The 14,172-nt window shown below is 36.8% G+C and overlaps 1 protein-coding gene across 2 annotated transcripts in view; it reads left to right on the plus strand.

The window, feature by feature from the left end:
* The window catches only part of LOC126356236 (uncharacterized protein DDB_G0284459-like), a 399,334-nt gene that overhangs the window by 367,209 nt on the left and 17,953 nt on the right, over positions 1 to 14,172 (plus strand). For both annotated transcript variants that reach the window (XM_050007061.1, XM_050007063.1), the window contains exons 18-19: positions 9,096 to 9,191; positions 12,280 to 12,431. In XM_050007061.1, coding sequence (XP_049863018.1) covers positions 9,096 to 9,191; positions 12,280 to 12,431 — 248 coding nt within the window. The remainder of the gene's footprint in view (positions 1 to 9,095; positions 9,192 to 12,279; positions 12,432 to 14,172) is intronic.

Genomic DNA, 14,172 nt, shown 5'->3' on the forward strand with positions numbered 1-14,172 from the left:
TTTTTGCTGTTTGTAGTTGAACTGATAAAAGAACTGGAATGTGATATTTGAGTTTGAGTTTCAAGGACCAAAATATTATTACACAGGTGTGTAAAGGTGTTGTAAGAAAGGATAAGTTATTCAAAATATGCATTAAAAATTAGGAATTGGAGAAAAATGTATTAACTGAAATAGTGAACAATTCTTAGTGTCACTGATGTGTAAAAGCACTGAAATATCATGAGATCTCTCCTCTTCATTGCCCTCCCCCATATATATAAATGTCTGCTTGCGTCTTTGTATATGTGTGTGTGTGTGTGTGTGTGTGTGTGTGTGTGTGTGTGTGTGTGTGTGTGTGTGTGTGTGTGCGCGCGCGAGTGAGTGTATACCTGTCCTTTTTTCCTCCTACGGTAAGTCCACTTGCACATCTATGAGTATGTGTATAAGCAGTGAAATGACAGTCAAAAAATATAAATGCATTTTCATTTTCTCTGTTCAACAAGCTGTATTTTTGTGTTAAACAAAATAATTTGGATTTGAATAAATATTATGTAAACATAGTAATATTTTGACATACATTATGTAGGTAGAAGGTATTAATGATGGAAATACAACAAATTATTCAGGAAAGGAGTGAACTTATATGTATTACAAATGTATGTAAATAAAATAGAAAGAAACTTCCACATGGGAAAAATATATTAAAAACAAAGATTCCAAGACTTACCAAGTGGGAAAGCGCCGGCAGACAGGCACAATGAACAAAACACACAAACACACACACAGAATTACTAGCTTTTGCAAACGATGGTTGCTTCTTCAGGAAAGAGGGAAGGAGAGGGAAAGACGAAAGGATGTGGGTTTTAAGGGAGAGGGTAAGGAGTCATTCCAATCCCAGGAGCGGAAAGACTTCCCTTAGGGGGAAAATGTATGGTAGATTACCGAAAAAGGGAAGATGAATACAAAGTGAAACTGCTTGTACAAACAAAAAGAGACAGTAAGATGATAGAGAAGATTTCGAAATGCAACAGAGACAATAACAAATGTAATTGTTGGGTTCAAATTAATGATGATGTAAATAAAATAGAAAGAAACTTCCACATGGGAAAAATATATTAAAAACAAAGATTCCAAGACTTACCAAGCGGGAAAGCGCCGCAGACAGGCACAATGAACAAAACACACAAACACACACACAGAATTACTAGCTTTCGCAACCGATGGTCGCTTCTTCAGGAAAGAGGGAAGGAGAGGGAAAGACGAAAGGATGTGGGTTTTAAGGAAGAGGGTAAGGAGTCATTCCAATCCCAGGAGCGGAAAGACTTCCCTTAGGGGGAAAATGTATGGTAGATTACCGAAAAAGGGAAGATGAATACAAAGTGAAACTGCTTGTACAAACAAAAAGAGAAAGTAAGATGATAGAGAAGATTTCGAAATGCAGCAGAGACAATAACAAACGTAATTGTTGGGTTCAAATTAATGATGATGCCGGCGCTTTCCCACTTGGTAAGTCTTGGAATCTTTGTTTTTAATATATTTTTCCCATGTGGAAGTTTCTTTCTATTTTATTTACATCATCATTAATTTGAACCCAACAATTACGTTTGTTATTGTCTCTGTTGCATTTCGAAATCTTCTCTATCATCTTACTTTCTCTTTTTGTTTGTACAAGCAGTTTCACTTTGTATTCATCTTCCCTTTTTCTGTAATCTACCATACATTTTCCCCCTAAGGGAAGTCTTTCCGCTCCCGGGATTGGAATGACTCCTTACCCTCTCCCTTAAAACCCACATCCTTTCGTCTTTCCCTCTCCTTCCCTCTTTCCTGAAGAAGCAACCATCGGTTGCGAAAGCTAGTAATTCTGTGTGTGTGTTTGTGTGTTGTTCATTGTGCCTGTCTGCGGCGCTTTCCCGCTTGGTAAGTCTTGGAATCTTTGTTTTTAATATATTTTAAATGTATAGTTTTCACCATTTCCACTCATATAGCTTCTACAAGACCATGAAGGCTGATAGAATCATTCCATCTTGAAATTTATATTAGTACTACAGAATATTGTGAAAACTGTCCATATACTTGGATTCATAGCCAAGTTTATTATAATTCCTTCTGAATCACTTGTTAGTACTATTGTGAAAAAAAATTGCACTCCCCTCTCTCTCTCTAGTCTGGGATGAGATGCACTTGGCTTCCTAATGGCAACAACAGACAAGGTAGCACATAATAGTGGCTAGGGGTAAGAGGGGGGGGGGGGGGGGGGGAGGTGCGGGGGAGAGGCGTTTGACTAACTAGAAGAAACCACAGATACCAGATTTAACATTTGTACAAACTTGTAGCCAGTTTACCAGTCACTACAATAAGGGGCTTTGTCATCAGAAATGCAGCATCTTACTGATGACAGTGTTGGTTGTAGAGCAATTAATTGTGCTTTGATTATCCTGGCACTGTAGCCTGACTGGCCCAGTCAGAGCCAGGGACTGGGATAACATAGGTACATTGCCACTTTTATGTACCATACATTATTAGTATGATTAATTATAATGATATGGCATGAGTTACTTTATATCCCTATCACACATTCTCAAACTGACCATTTGCAAGTTGATTGACATATACATGGTGCCCTATTAATCTTGACCACGCAGAATAACTTTTTTTTCCAGAAGTAAAATAAAAAGGCACCAAGAAAATGTTGTTTATCTACCACGAGGATATTAACCAGCTTGATTGTTTTACTTGTAACTTTGTTCATTATGAAGGTGTGAGCAGCAGTACATCTTTTTTAAATAACACCATATATTTCTTCTCAGTAATCCACTTCCTCTCCAGAAGACCTGTTTGGAAACCTATCACTCACAGAGTACCATTCACATAAACATAATGCTATTAAAAATGTAACACAAAACTGACTTTGATTCTCCAGCACGGTCATCGTGATTACTGTTTTCTAACGCAATGTGCAGTTCATTTCTGTCTATCTTTTTTTTTTTTTAATAACTTTGAGTAACTTTTGAAGTGTATGATTACTGCAGGGTCCTTAATTGTTCTTTCCAACAGATACATTTCCTTTCCTTTCACAAGTTATTTTAATACCTCTAGTGATTTGTGGTTTCTTACAAGGCTGTTTAATGTCATTTCTGATTAGTTTAGAGGAAAGCTATTTTAAAATAATGATATGAATCTATCATGGAATAGATTATATTTTATGCTGGCATTTGTATCATTATAAATTTCATCCCAGGCTGTCTGTTGCAACATATTCTTAAAAAATGTTTGTCCTGCATTCCTCAACTATTCTAACTGATTTCCATTGACAGGGTCTATACTGTAAAGCACCATCTTGTTTGTCCTTACTAACTGTGTCTCACGATCAGACAGAACACTTATTATTGGGTGTACAGTAATTTTTATGATTTACATAGCATGGGAATCAGGGAAGTAAATAAGCCTCTTCCATGGTATTGCAGATTATGTTCAAGGGGTAGGAAAATAGTGGAACAGGAAGGGAAGATTAGAGCCCTTCAGGCTGAACTGGATAGTGCTAGGGAGAAACTGATGAGGTTAAGAGGAGGGAAGTGTGAAGACAGGCAAAAAGTGATAGCAAAGAACAGGGGCCACAGAAAGAGAACAGTATCTGACAGTTGCATCATTGGCACGAACAACAAATTTGCCTTGCTATCTCAGTCAACTAGGGAAGAGGCTCAAGTAGATGTAAGTGTAGTCAGCACTCAACAGACTTTCACTAGGAAACTAACTGTTGCAAAAAATGTAGAAAGTAGGAAGGAAGTTCTGCTGTTAGGTAGTAGCCATGGAAAGGTGTGGGTCAGATGATTCAGGAAAAATTAGGTGACCGGTACCAGGTCATAAGTATTTTCAAGCCCAGTGTATGTCTAAGCCAAGTGATAGAGGATGTAGGATGATTGTGCAAGGGTTTTACAAAGCAGGATCATGTTGTGGTAGTGGATGGAGTGAGAAACAGTATTGATTGGGATCAGAGCTTCAATATTGGGTGTAACCTGGTAAAAACAACACCTGCAATGGACCATATAAATGTTGGCTTGGTTCCAGATTTCATGTGGTGTGATCGGCCCCAATTGAACAGCTCTGTCAGGAATGCCAATATGGAGCTAGATCAGCTGCTTCCAGCGGCTACTTTGTCAGGCATAGGTTTGGTTCCTGTTGATGGTATTGTGAGGTGGGACTTCACAAGACATGGCCTGCCTCTAAATACGAAAGTGAAGGGTACACTGGCTGGGATGATAGCAAAATTTTTAACTCTTTCGCTATGGTGGACTTGTTCGAAATCTGTAGTTTCAAAGCATTGGTTTTGCTTGAGTTGCACTGATCGTGTCCTGCCTTGTTTATAATCTGAAGTGACATGTTGTTAACCTCAGTTAGTTTCTAATAGAAGTGATAAGACAGATAAGCAATATACTGTGGAGGAAGCTCTTTCTCTCATACTGGATAGTGACTTTGATGATGAAAGCGAATCATCATTCGAATCCAACAATGAACTTGAAACACCTACTGTAGCTGCTCCTACATCAGGTACATGTGCTACTGTAGCTGTTCTATTGACATCCCAGACTTTGATTTGTGCACAGACACAATATCAAAAACGTGTGATTTGTATAAATATTTTCCCAAATAAATATATAGTATAGAGTCCAATAATTGTGAAAAAACCATGAGTGTGAAAGCAGGACAGAGTAGAGCCACAGCGAGCACAAAAAATGTGCCATACAGCGGGCATGGCTGGGCGGGCCTGCCGCTCATCCACAGCACACGATGCAACAATCACAATGCCGGCATGGAAGGGTGGGGTGGGGTGGGGGGGTGGGGGGGGGGAGCACTGAAACTCATGGGAGTACTTTTTTTAGGCTAAGATCAGTGTCCAATCATCCAACACTGATTGAAATTAAGTTTAATGGGAAGTTCAGACAGGCAGGTTCTAGAGATGTTAAAATATCACAAGATTGTCATAACAGTACAGTGAAAAATAATGTTAGTATGTCACAAGAATCAGAATATCAGGGTATTCAAAAACAAAGTAGATGAGCTTCTTGTTTGTTTGGAAGATTTAGAAACTTAGGGTGGAATAGATGTACTATGCCTGTCTGTACATCATGTAGTCACAGGTATGGAATGGTAGGTGAATACAAGCTTTCAGCACATGTAAGAAGAGACACTATGGAGAGAGGAGGAGTTGCCATATATTTTAAAATCTGTCATAGTGTGTGCCGGCCGCAGTGGTCTCGCGGTTCTAGGCGCGCAGTCCGGAACCGTGCAACTGCTACGGTCGCAGGTTCGAATCCTGCCTTGGGCATGGATGTGTGTGATGTCTCTAGGTTGGTTAGGTTTAAGTAGTTCTAAGTTCTAGGGGACTAATGACCACAGCAGTTGAGTCCCATAGTGCTCAGAGCCATTTGGAACCCATTCTTTTTGTCATAGTGTGAAAAATTGGGAAACTAAAAAAATTTGCGTAGAGCGACATATAGAAACATGTGCGCGTGAGCTTAATCTAAATAATGGCACTTTTATAATTGTAGCTGTGTATAAGTCCCCATTGGGAAATTTTCAACTATTTTTGAAAAACTCGGATTCTTTGTTGTGCTATCTGTCAGACAGAGGGATGCAAGTTATTCTTTGTGGGGATTTCAATGTAGTTTTTCTGAAAGAGTCCAATAGAAAGCTTGACTTTGAAGTATTACTTGGTTCATTCAATTTGACAACAGTTACCAATTTTCATGCTTGGGTGGTACAGGAAAGCAGCACTCTGATAGATAATGTTTTCAAAGACCAAGATAAATGTAATCAAATAAAAACTTTTCCTGTTAAGAATGGTCTGTCTGATCAAAATGCACAGCTAGTTACAGTATGTGACATAGCTCCATACAATAATGCAAAACAGTCCTCCACAATAGCGCATTCAATTAACAATTTAACAATTCAAAATTTTAGGGAAACCTTGCAACAGTTAGACTGGGATGAGGCTTACAGGGAATATGATGCTAATTTCAAATTTAATCTATCTCATTATACCTTAGTGAGTATATTTGAAAACAGTTTACCTAAGAGAATGGTGAAATATAATTGTAAAAAACTGTGGATTACTAAAGGGATAAAAATATCTTTTAAACAGAAAAGGGAAATGTTCCTTATAGCTAGGCTATAGCAATCCCGAAACAGTGAAACAGTATAAAACCTACTGCTCTGTATTAAGAAAAATAATTAAAAAGTCCATAAGTATGGTCATTATGTCTGAGATTAGCACATCTGATAATAAAATTAAAATAATTTGGAATATTGTTAAAAGTGAAACAGGGCAACCGAGAACACAGGAAGACTGTATTTCTATCAAACGCGATGAAAAGTGTGTTAACAAAAATTCAGGTGTAGAAAACATTTTTAATAATCATTTTTGACTGTTGTAGAGAAAATAGTATCCAGCTATTCATTAGAAAATACAAGGCTGTATATGGAAGAGAAAGCACCTATGCAATTTGATAAAACTGAAATTCAACCCACCTCTCACACTGAAATTAGGAAAACAATAAATTCACTCAAAAGCAAAAGCTCACATGGAATTGATGGCTTTTCCAGCAGAGCATTAAAAGATTGTTCCCAACAGATAAGTAGGATTCTCAGCCACATATGTAGTAGCTCACTGAAACAGGGCATTTTTCCAGATAGACTGAAATACGCTATTGTTAAATCATTGCATAAAATAGGGGTTAGGTCTGATGCTAACAACTACTGCCCGATCTTATTTCTGACAGCTTTATGCAAAATTCTTGACAAAGTAATGTATTCAAGAACAGCATAACATATTTGTAAAAATGAAGTACTAACAAAATGTAAATTTGGTTTTCAGAAAGGCTTTACAACAGATAATGCTATGGATGCTTTCACTGATCAAATATTAAATGCATTCAATAACTGAACATCGCCCATTGGAATATTTTGTGATCTCTCAAAGGCTTTTGATTGTGCAATTCATGAAATTCTTCTAGATAACCTTGAGCATTGTGGTATGAGTGGAACAGTGCACAAATGGTTTAACTAATACTTAATTGGAAGAATGCAGAAGGTTAAAATTAACAGTGAAGATAGCCTGCAAAAAGCAGTAGAGTCCTCTAACTGGGGAGGTATCAACAATGGTGTCCCACAGGGTTCAGTCCTGGGTCCCTTATTGTTCTAAATATATATCAACAACTTGCATCATGAAGATGCAAAGCTAGTTCTGTTTGCTGATGATCCAAGTACAGTAATCACACCCAACAAGCAAGAATTTGCATTCTATTGGCATCTAACATGAGTTCTTCAGCCATAAAAATTCACCATTCTTTCAGCCAATTCAACACATATGTTGAGTCTTGTATTACCATGGATCATTTTAAATGCCTCTGTAACTTTTTCCAACACTACCACATATGTGTAGAAAACAGCCTCTACTCTTTACTTGGCAGACAGAGACTTTTGAATTGCAGAATGTGAACATTCATCTTTAAATGTCAGCTTTAAATTATGTCACTAGATTGCAGCATCACAGTAATAAAAGCAGTTTTCATTGCATTTGACTATTCTTGTCACTGTGAGGATTTGTTTACTTAAATACTTTTTTTGGTTACTTTTTATATTTTATTGGCACCACGACACTCGATATGCTATGAAACTTCCTGTTGATGTGTGTGCTATTGGCTAAGAATAAAACTTACTTACTGTAATGTGGCCTCCCAAGATAGAGGAATTGGTTATGATATATAAGACCAAGTATTCCTTTATGTGATGGTATGAAAATGTGTCTTGTACATTCTTGGTCTCCTTAGACTCTAGGTGTCTACGGAGCCCAACATTGTTTGCATTCATTTCAGAGGTCAGAAGACACATATTATTCCATGTTTGTTGAAGAGCTTGCCAATCTCAAAGGACATACTGCCAACATAAGACAGGAAAACTATTCTAGTAGAGTTCTTAGCAACGTTCGGGTGTTCCTAATGTTTAATACATTCTGAGTGAAATGCATTGTGAATCTGCTTCTCAGAGTGCCCATTATGGGCAAACACAGAGTGGAGATGGCTAAGTTCTGCTGATAGTCTGCTGGATGTGAGATAGCTCAAACTATCAACTGCCTAACAATATACTGTTTTGTTGGGGTGGGTCACAATATTAGTAGCTCATAAATACAGTTCAGTGTCTGTTGATTTATGGAACACATTAAGACCAAGGATCAATCTTCTTTTCTACAAACCATGACATCTAGAAAAAGGAGGTGTCCATTTTTATCCACTTCCACAGTGAAGCAAATACTAGAATGGATAGACTGTAGCAGTTCTAAAAACGAAGTTATGGTTTGTCCTCATGTGCCATACTACAGAGGCATCATCTACATATCTTCAAAAACATATGGATTTGAGAACTGCATATTGAAGTGCTTTGTCCTCAAAGTCTTCCATAAAAAGGTCAACTACTATATGAGAGAGAAGACTCCCCATATCAACACCATCAGTTTTTTCAAAATATTAGTTATTGAATAAAAAGTGTCAAGATGAACATGTGTTTTAAGACATGTATGATTATCCTCTTCCAGTTCCTTTCTGTTACAACAAATCCACCAAGGCACTCATGTGAACAAAGAGACCACATCAAAACTCACTAATATTTCACTTGGTTTGAGGTACAAATTCTTGACTCACCACACAATGTCTTCAGAATTTTGAATGTGGTATTCACATTTTACTACCAGAGGGCTCCAAGTAGAAGCCTGATATTTTGCTAGTTAGTATGTTGGTGCTATAATATTGAAGACGTTATAGCGGAATCAATAGGTCATGCTTAACAAATAACAGCTGTTCAAATATTTGACAGTCACTGATTTCAGAATGATAGTTTCTCTGTAGCAGAGTATGTGTTGTTATGGAACATTTTGGCATATTAAGGTTGTGTTCAGGGCTGAAGCCTGCAAAGGGCAAGGTGATTCAAGTCTGCCTGTCCCAGAGTTTTAACCTTTGAGCAAGTTTCATATTCATGTTTGTTTCAGTATAAGAATTTACCAAGATGTTATGGTAGCTGTTTACACTAATTTCACTGTTTATAATGATATGTTTATCATTTTACAGATATCACACCTCATCAAACAACACCAGTATCATTCAGGCAAATGCCATGGTTCCATAACATCGACAGACAGAGAGCAGAAGAGCTGTTACGCAATGGTGAGCCAAGATTTCTCATACTCTCTATTTTTCTAGAAAAACTACGAGGGTCAGTCAAAAAGTAATGCCTCCTATTTTTTTTCTACGTTTAATTGTCAGGAAATTTAAATGCAATTACATAGGTTGAAAACCACAACATTGAGGATCATTTTGTCATTTTTCAATGTAATCTCCGCCCATCTCTACAGTTTTGGTCCATCTTTGAACAAGGGCATGTATCCCAGCACGGTAAAAATCACAGCTCTGCTTCCTAAGCCATTGACGCACGGATGTTTTGACGGCCTCCTCATCTTCAAAATGAATCCCACGATGAGCTTCTTCATCTGCAGTCACCCGACGGTCACCACGAATGATGTCATCAACTTGCTGAATGTTGTGTGGAGTCACTGCACTCACCGGCCTGCCGCTCCGCTTTTCGTCAGTCAACGGTGTTTGCCCTTCAGCTTCCTTGCAACGACGAACCCATCGTCTAACAGTGCTGACATCCACTGTCACAACACCATACACCTTCTTCAGTCTTTCATGAATGCGTATGGGCGTTTCACCTTCTGCATTCAAGAATTCAATCACACAACGCTGTCTCAAACGAACATCGATGTCGGCCATCTTACAAACTTCTGCTGTGCTGCCACCTGTTGACACAGAAAGTTACTACTGCAGTGGATTGCAGAAGAAGGTTTGAGGAATGGCGCCAAATTCAAATTTTTCACTTAACTTAATTTTTTTAAGTAGAAAAAAAATGGGAGGCATTACTTTTTGACCGACCCTCGTATTTATCTCTGAAGATGACTTGTTAATATTAGCGCAATGTCTTTTACATAACAGGAGCTTTTCTAGAGTACATCATTGTTAACATGAGATTTGTTATTAGCTAAAGTAGTAGCAGTAGTTTATCCATTCTTACACCAGTAACATGATGGAAATTATTCACTAACATTAGTTGTTTTTTACCTATTCTGTTTCTATAAAGTCTCATTCTTCTTTTCTTTATTCAGGGCCAAATTATACTGTGCCTTTGTGTCTCAGTCTTAATCCTCCTCTGTGTTGACTGTAGTCTACAAAATGTGGCTATTTCCAGACAGATATATACTGCTTGTTCCCATGATGATATATGTCATGAGAAAACTGTATGACAGATTGAAATTGCAAATTTTACCAGAGCTGGAATAGTATCATGCACACATCAGGCACAGAGCTAAATGAACAACCTTTTAGTTGTTGCTGGCCTTTATTCTTTTATTTATGTGTCACATTTACATGGTGGAAGTGAAGCCTAAAATATGTGGTTAATAAAGTAATCGAAAGTCCATGATGAAATACAACAATATGGAAAGGAGAGACTGCTGCTTACTGCATAGAGGAGGCACTGAGTTGCAGACAGACATTTTAACATCTGGAGGTAGTAGCCATCTGTATGTGAGGTGTTGTGTGAATGTGGCTGAGTTCTACTTCTGAGGAAGGACATAGTCCAAAAGTTTAAATATTTCAGTATTCTTTTTCGTTCTGCCTGTCTACCAACTTCACACTTCCTCTATGTGATGAGTAGCAATCTATCCTTTCCATATTTTTGATATGTGGTTAATACCACTCTAGGAAGTTAAGTAGCATTTTGGGTCTTATATAAAGATTAAAATGCTTCACAAATGCTTCTTATAGCCTGAAGTTCTTAGTAATTAATTCACTGAGTGACTGTGCAACTGATATAATGCTTTGATTTATTCACGATACTTCCTTTGTATCCATCGAGTGTCCCCAAATATTATTACATATTGCGACTACTACCTCAGATTTATTTTGATTGATAATGAGTTATCTTGTAGCTTCTATCCAATATGTCACTGTTTTTGAACTTATGGCACTCATTTTGAAACTCATTGAGCATGGGTCTTATTTGCAGTTTTCCTTTATCAACAACTCACTGTTGACCTAATTTACCACTGAGTTTAGAATGTATTGCTATTGTTCTGCTATGTTCACCATTGATTATGCAAAGATTAATAATCCTTTGTATTACACAGCCCTCATTAATAATGTTTAGCTTCAACCAAAAACTGTCCCACTATTAACACTAAAACTGAGGAGAACTATTGAAAAACTAATAAAGCTGTCTCTTGACTGCAAGTCTTGTGGTTTTTCATGACAGTGCTTGCCATATTCTGTCCTGCAAACACAGGCATTTTTGAACATCCACCACACAGCCCAGACTTGGCTCCCAACATACTGACTCTCTTGAAGAACTTCAAGATGCTGTTACAGGCTGGCTAAATTTTATGCAGAAGGCATTTGTCAACTTGTTAAGACATATTATGAATGCCAAAATCTGAATAATGATTAGATACAGAAGTAATACAAAAGTATAATTTTAAGATTCCCCTAACAAATTCCCTTTAACTATACAGTATTTTATTCATAGTCCAGTGGAGGTTACTTTCCAGATAACTTTCATGGAAGCAGCTTTTGAAGGCTCTCTTCCTTGATGGAAGTTATGGAATATAATGTGTGACTGAATGAGTAACTGACCACAAAATCTTGATTTACCTCGTGATTGAGCCTGTGTTTTTCCCTCTTTTCTAAATTCTGCTTTCTTCCTCTAAATTACTGTTGCATATTTTCTCCTAATGATTATAAAATTCCAAATGAGTGCTGTTGCAGGTTAGCTGTAGTCCTAAGTGCAAATGCAGTGAGTACTGTATTATATTTTTTTACTCTGTGAGTTTTGTACAAAGAAAGAAGAAAACACTGTAGTAATTGTACCCATTTTGGCAGAAACAGGAGTTTTGTCTTTTTAGGTGCTATTTCTCATGGTTACTCTAAGTCAGTTTGAAACATTCATGACAATATGCCTACTTTGGAGTCTTTGAATTGTAAATCAGTTTTTGCATTTTTCCTTTGTATTTCACAACACAAATGGCACTAATATGGTATAAATTTACAATTGAAGTTGGTGTTACAGAGAAGGGATAACAAATCATTTTTTGGTACTTTGTGTCCGTACTTAGTCATCAGAATTGTGACAAGAATACAATCATAGTCTTATGATTATTGTCATAAATGTTGATTTTAATTGATGAACTTCTATTCTTTTTAGGTGAGGATGGATGTTTTGTTGTAAGGCCATCAACTCAGACATCAAACCCTTTAACATTGACTCTGTGGTACAAAAACCGTATTTTCAACATTTGTATCAGACATAGAAAAGATGGAAAATATGCTCTTGGCACTGAGAAAATAAATGAACAGGTTGGTATTAAATAAAATATATAAGCCCCACTATGTATAGGGGGCATTATGTCCTACACTTTTCTCTACAAGAAACTTTAGATTAATGTGTTTTTCTTAATTTGTTAAATTAGGAAATTACACAAAACAAACTATATTGTACCAAGACAAGAAAGATCTAGTGAGCTGCCTATCAAACTAGTTAGGGATAGCTGCTTTTGCCACTCAAGTACAGCTTTTACAATTTATAATGGTCTTTGGGGAAGTTTTGCAACAAGCTCTGTATTTCATCATGTGTCAAAATGCTTTCCAGCAACTTTGTGCACTTTTGAATTTGTATCAACTTCATACAGATGTGTTAAGGGTCTGGACACACAGCTGATATATGTTTTTAGGGGATCATTTTAATTAGAAAACTCTGCCAATTTTTTGCATGTTATTAGCATTAGTGAGCTACACAAAGTCACACAGAATTGAGTCTTAGCAAGAGAGAGAGAACATTTTGGTGCCAGTAACTCAGTAATTTTCAACTGTTTGCAACATTAAAGTGGAGAAGCTATATGTCAGCCCTAGAGCTTTAGTAAGGTTGAAAATTTTGAGAGGCACTCCTTAATGGACTATCAGCTTTGTTTGTTCTTTGTCTTTCCACTGCTATGTGTTTTATAACTCCTGTAACACCAAGGAAAATGCCCACTATTCTATTTTTCACAAATAACACTTCATAAATGTAAATTCAGGTTGCCATACTGTCTCCTAATTCTCCTCTCCACATCAACTTCATAGTGCACAGTCCTACTTGGTCTGACACCTGTGCATCACACATCTAGTCTGTCCACATACCATCCCTCCCTCCTGCAGTCCTAAACTGCAAACTGATTTTTACATTAAATTACTTTAGATTAATACTTGTTCTATAGATCATGAATACAATATTTTCTAATGTTGTGGAACATGTCAATATAACACAAGTTTTCAACACACAAGACATTTATATACATATATATGGGTGTTTCTTTTTTTTTTTACAGTTTCTACTTTGTATCTAAAAATTCATCTATTAAGTAGATGGAGTTGTCATTCAGAAATTCTTTACATTTGTCTTTTGTTGGTTGGCTGTTGTCAGACTTTTAAATAGCAAATGATCAAAGATTTTTGTGGCAGCACAATTCACTCCTTTCCGTGCCAAAGTCAGATTTATCCCAGAATAGTGAAGATCATCCTTTCTTCTAGTTTTGTAGCTATGCAGTTTGCTATTGTTTTTGAATTGGGATGAGTTATTTCATAAGTGAATATCTGTATTGCAAAGATACTATGAATATCCCATGTTTCTTAAATAAATGTCTGCAGGGTGATCTTGGTTGAGCTCCATCTATTATTCTGATTACACTCTTTTGTGCAATGAATACTTTTTATCTTAATGAGGAATTGTCCCAAAATATGATGCTATGTGAAAGAAGTGAATGAAAATAGGCATAATAGGCTAATTTACTGATTCGTGTATCACCAAAATTTGCAATAATCCTAACAGCATAAGTAACTGAACCTAACTATTTCAGCACATGATCAATGTGTTTCGTCCAGTTCAAATTCTCATCAGTGCACACACCCAGAAAGTTTGAATATTCTGCCTTAGCAACAGACTTCTGTTTAAAGTCTATATTTATCAATGGTGTTATGCCATTTATTGTAAGGAATTGTATATAGTGAGTTTTTCAAAAATTTAGTGAGAGTTCATTTGCAGAGAATCACTAAATTTTCTGAA

This window comes from Schistocerca gregaria, chromosome 3, assembly GCF_023897955.1.
Source record: "Schistocerca gregaria isolate iqSchGreg1 chromosome 3, iqSchGreg1.2, whole genome shotgun sequence".
Classification (NCBI taxonomy): Eukaryota; Metazoa; Arthropoda; class Insecta; order Orthoptera; family Acrididae; genus Schistocerca; species Schistocerca gregaria.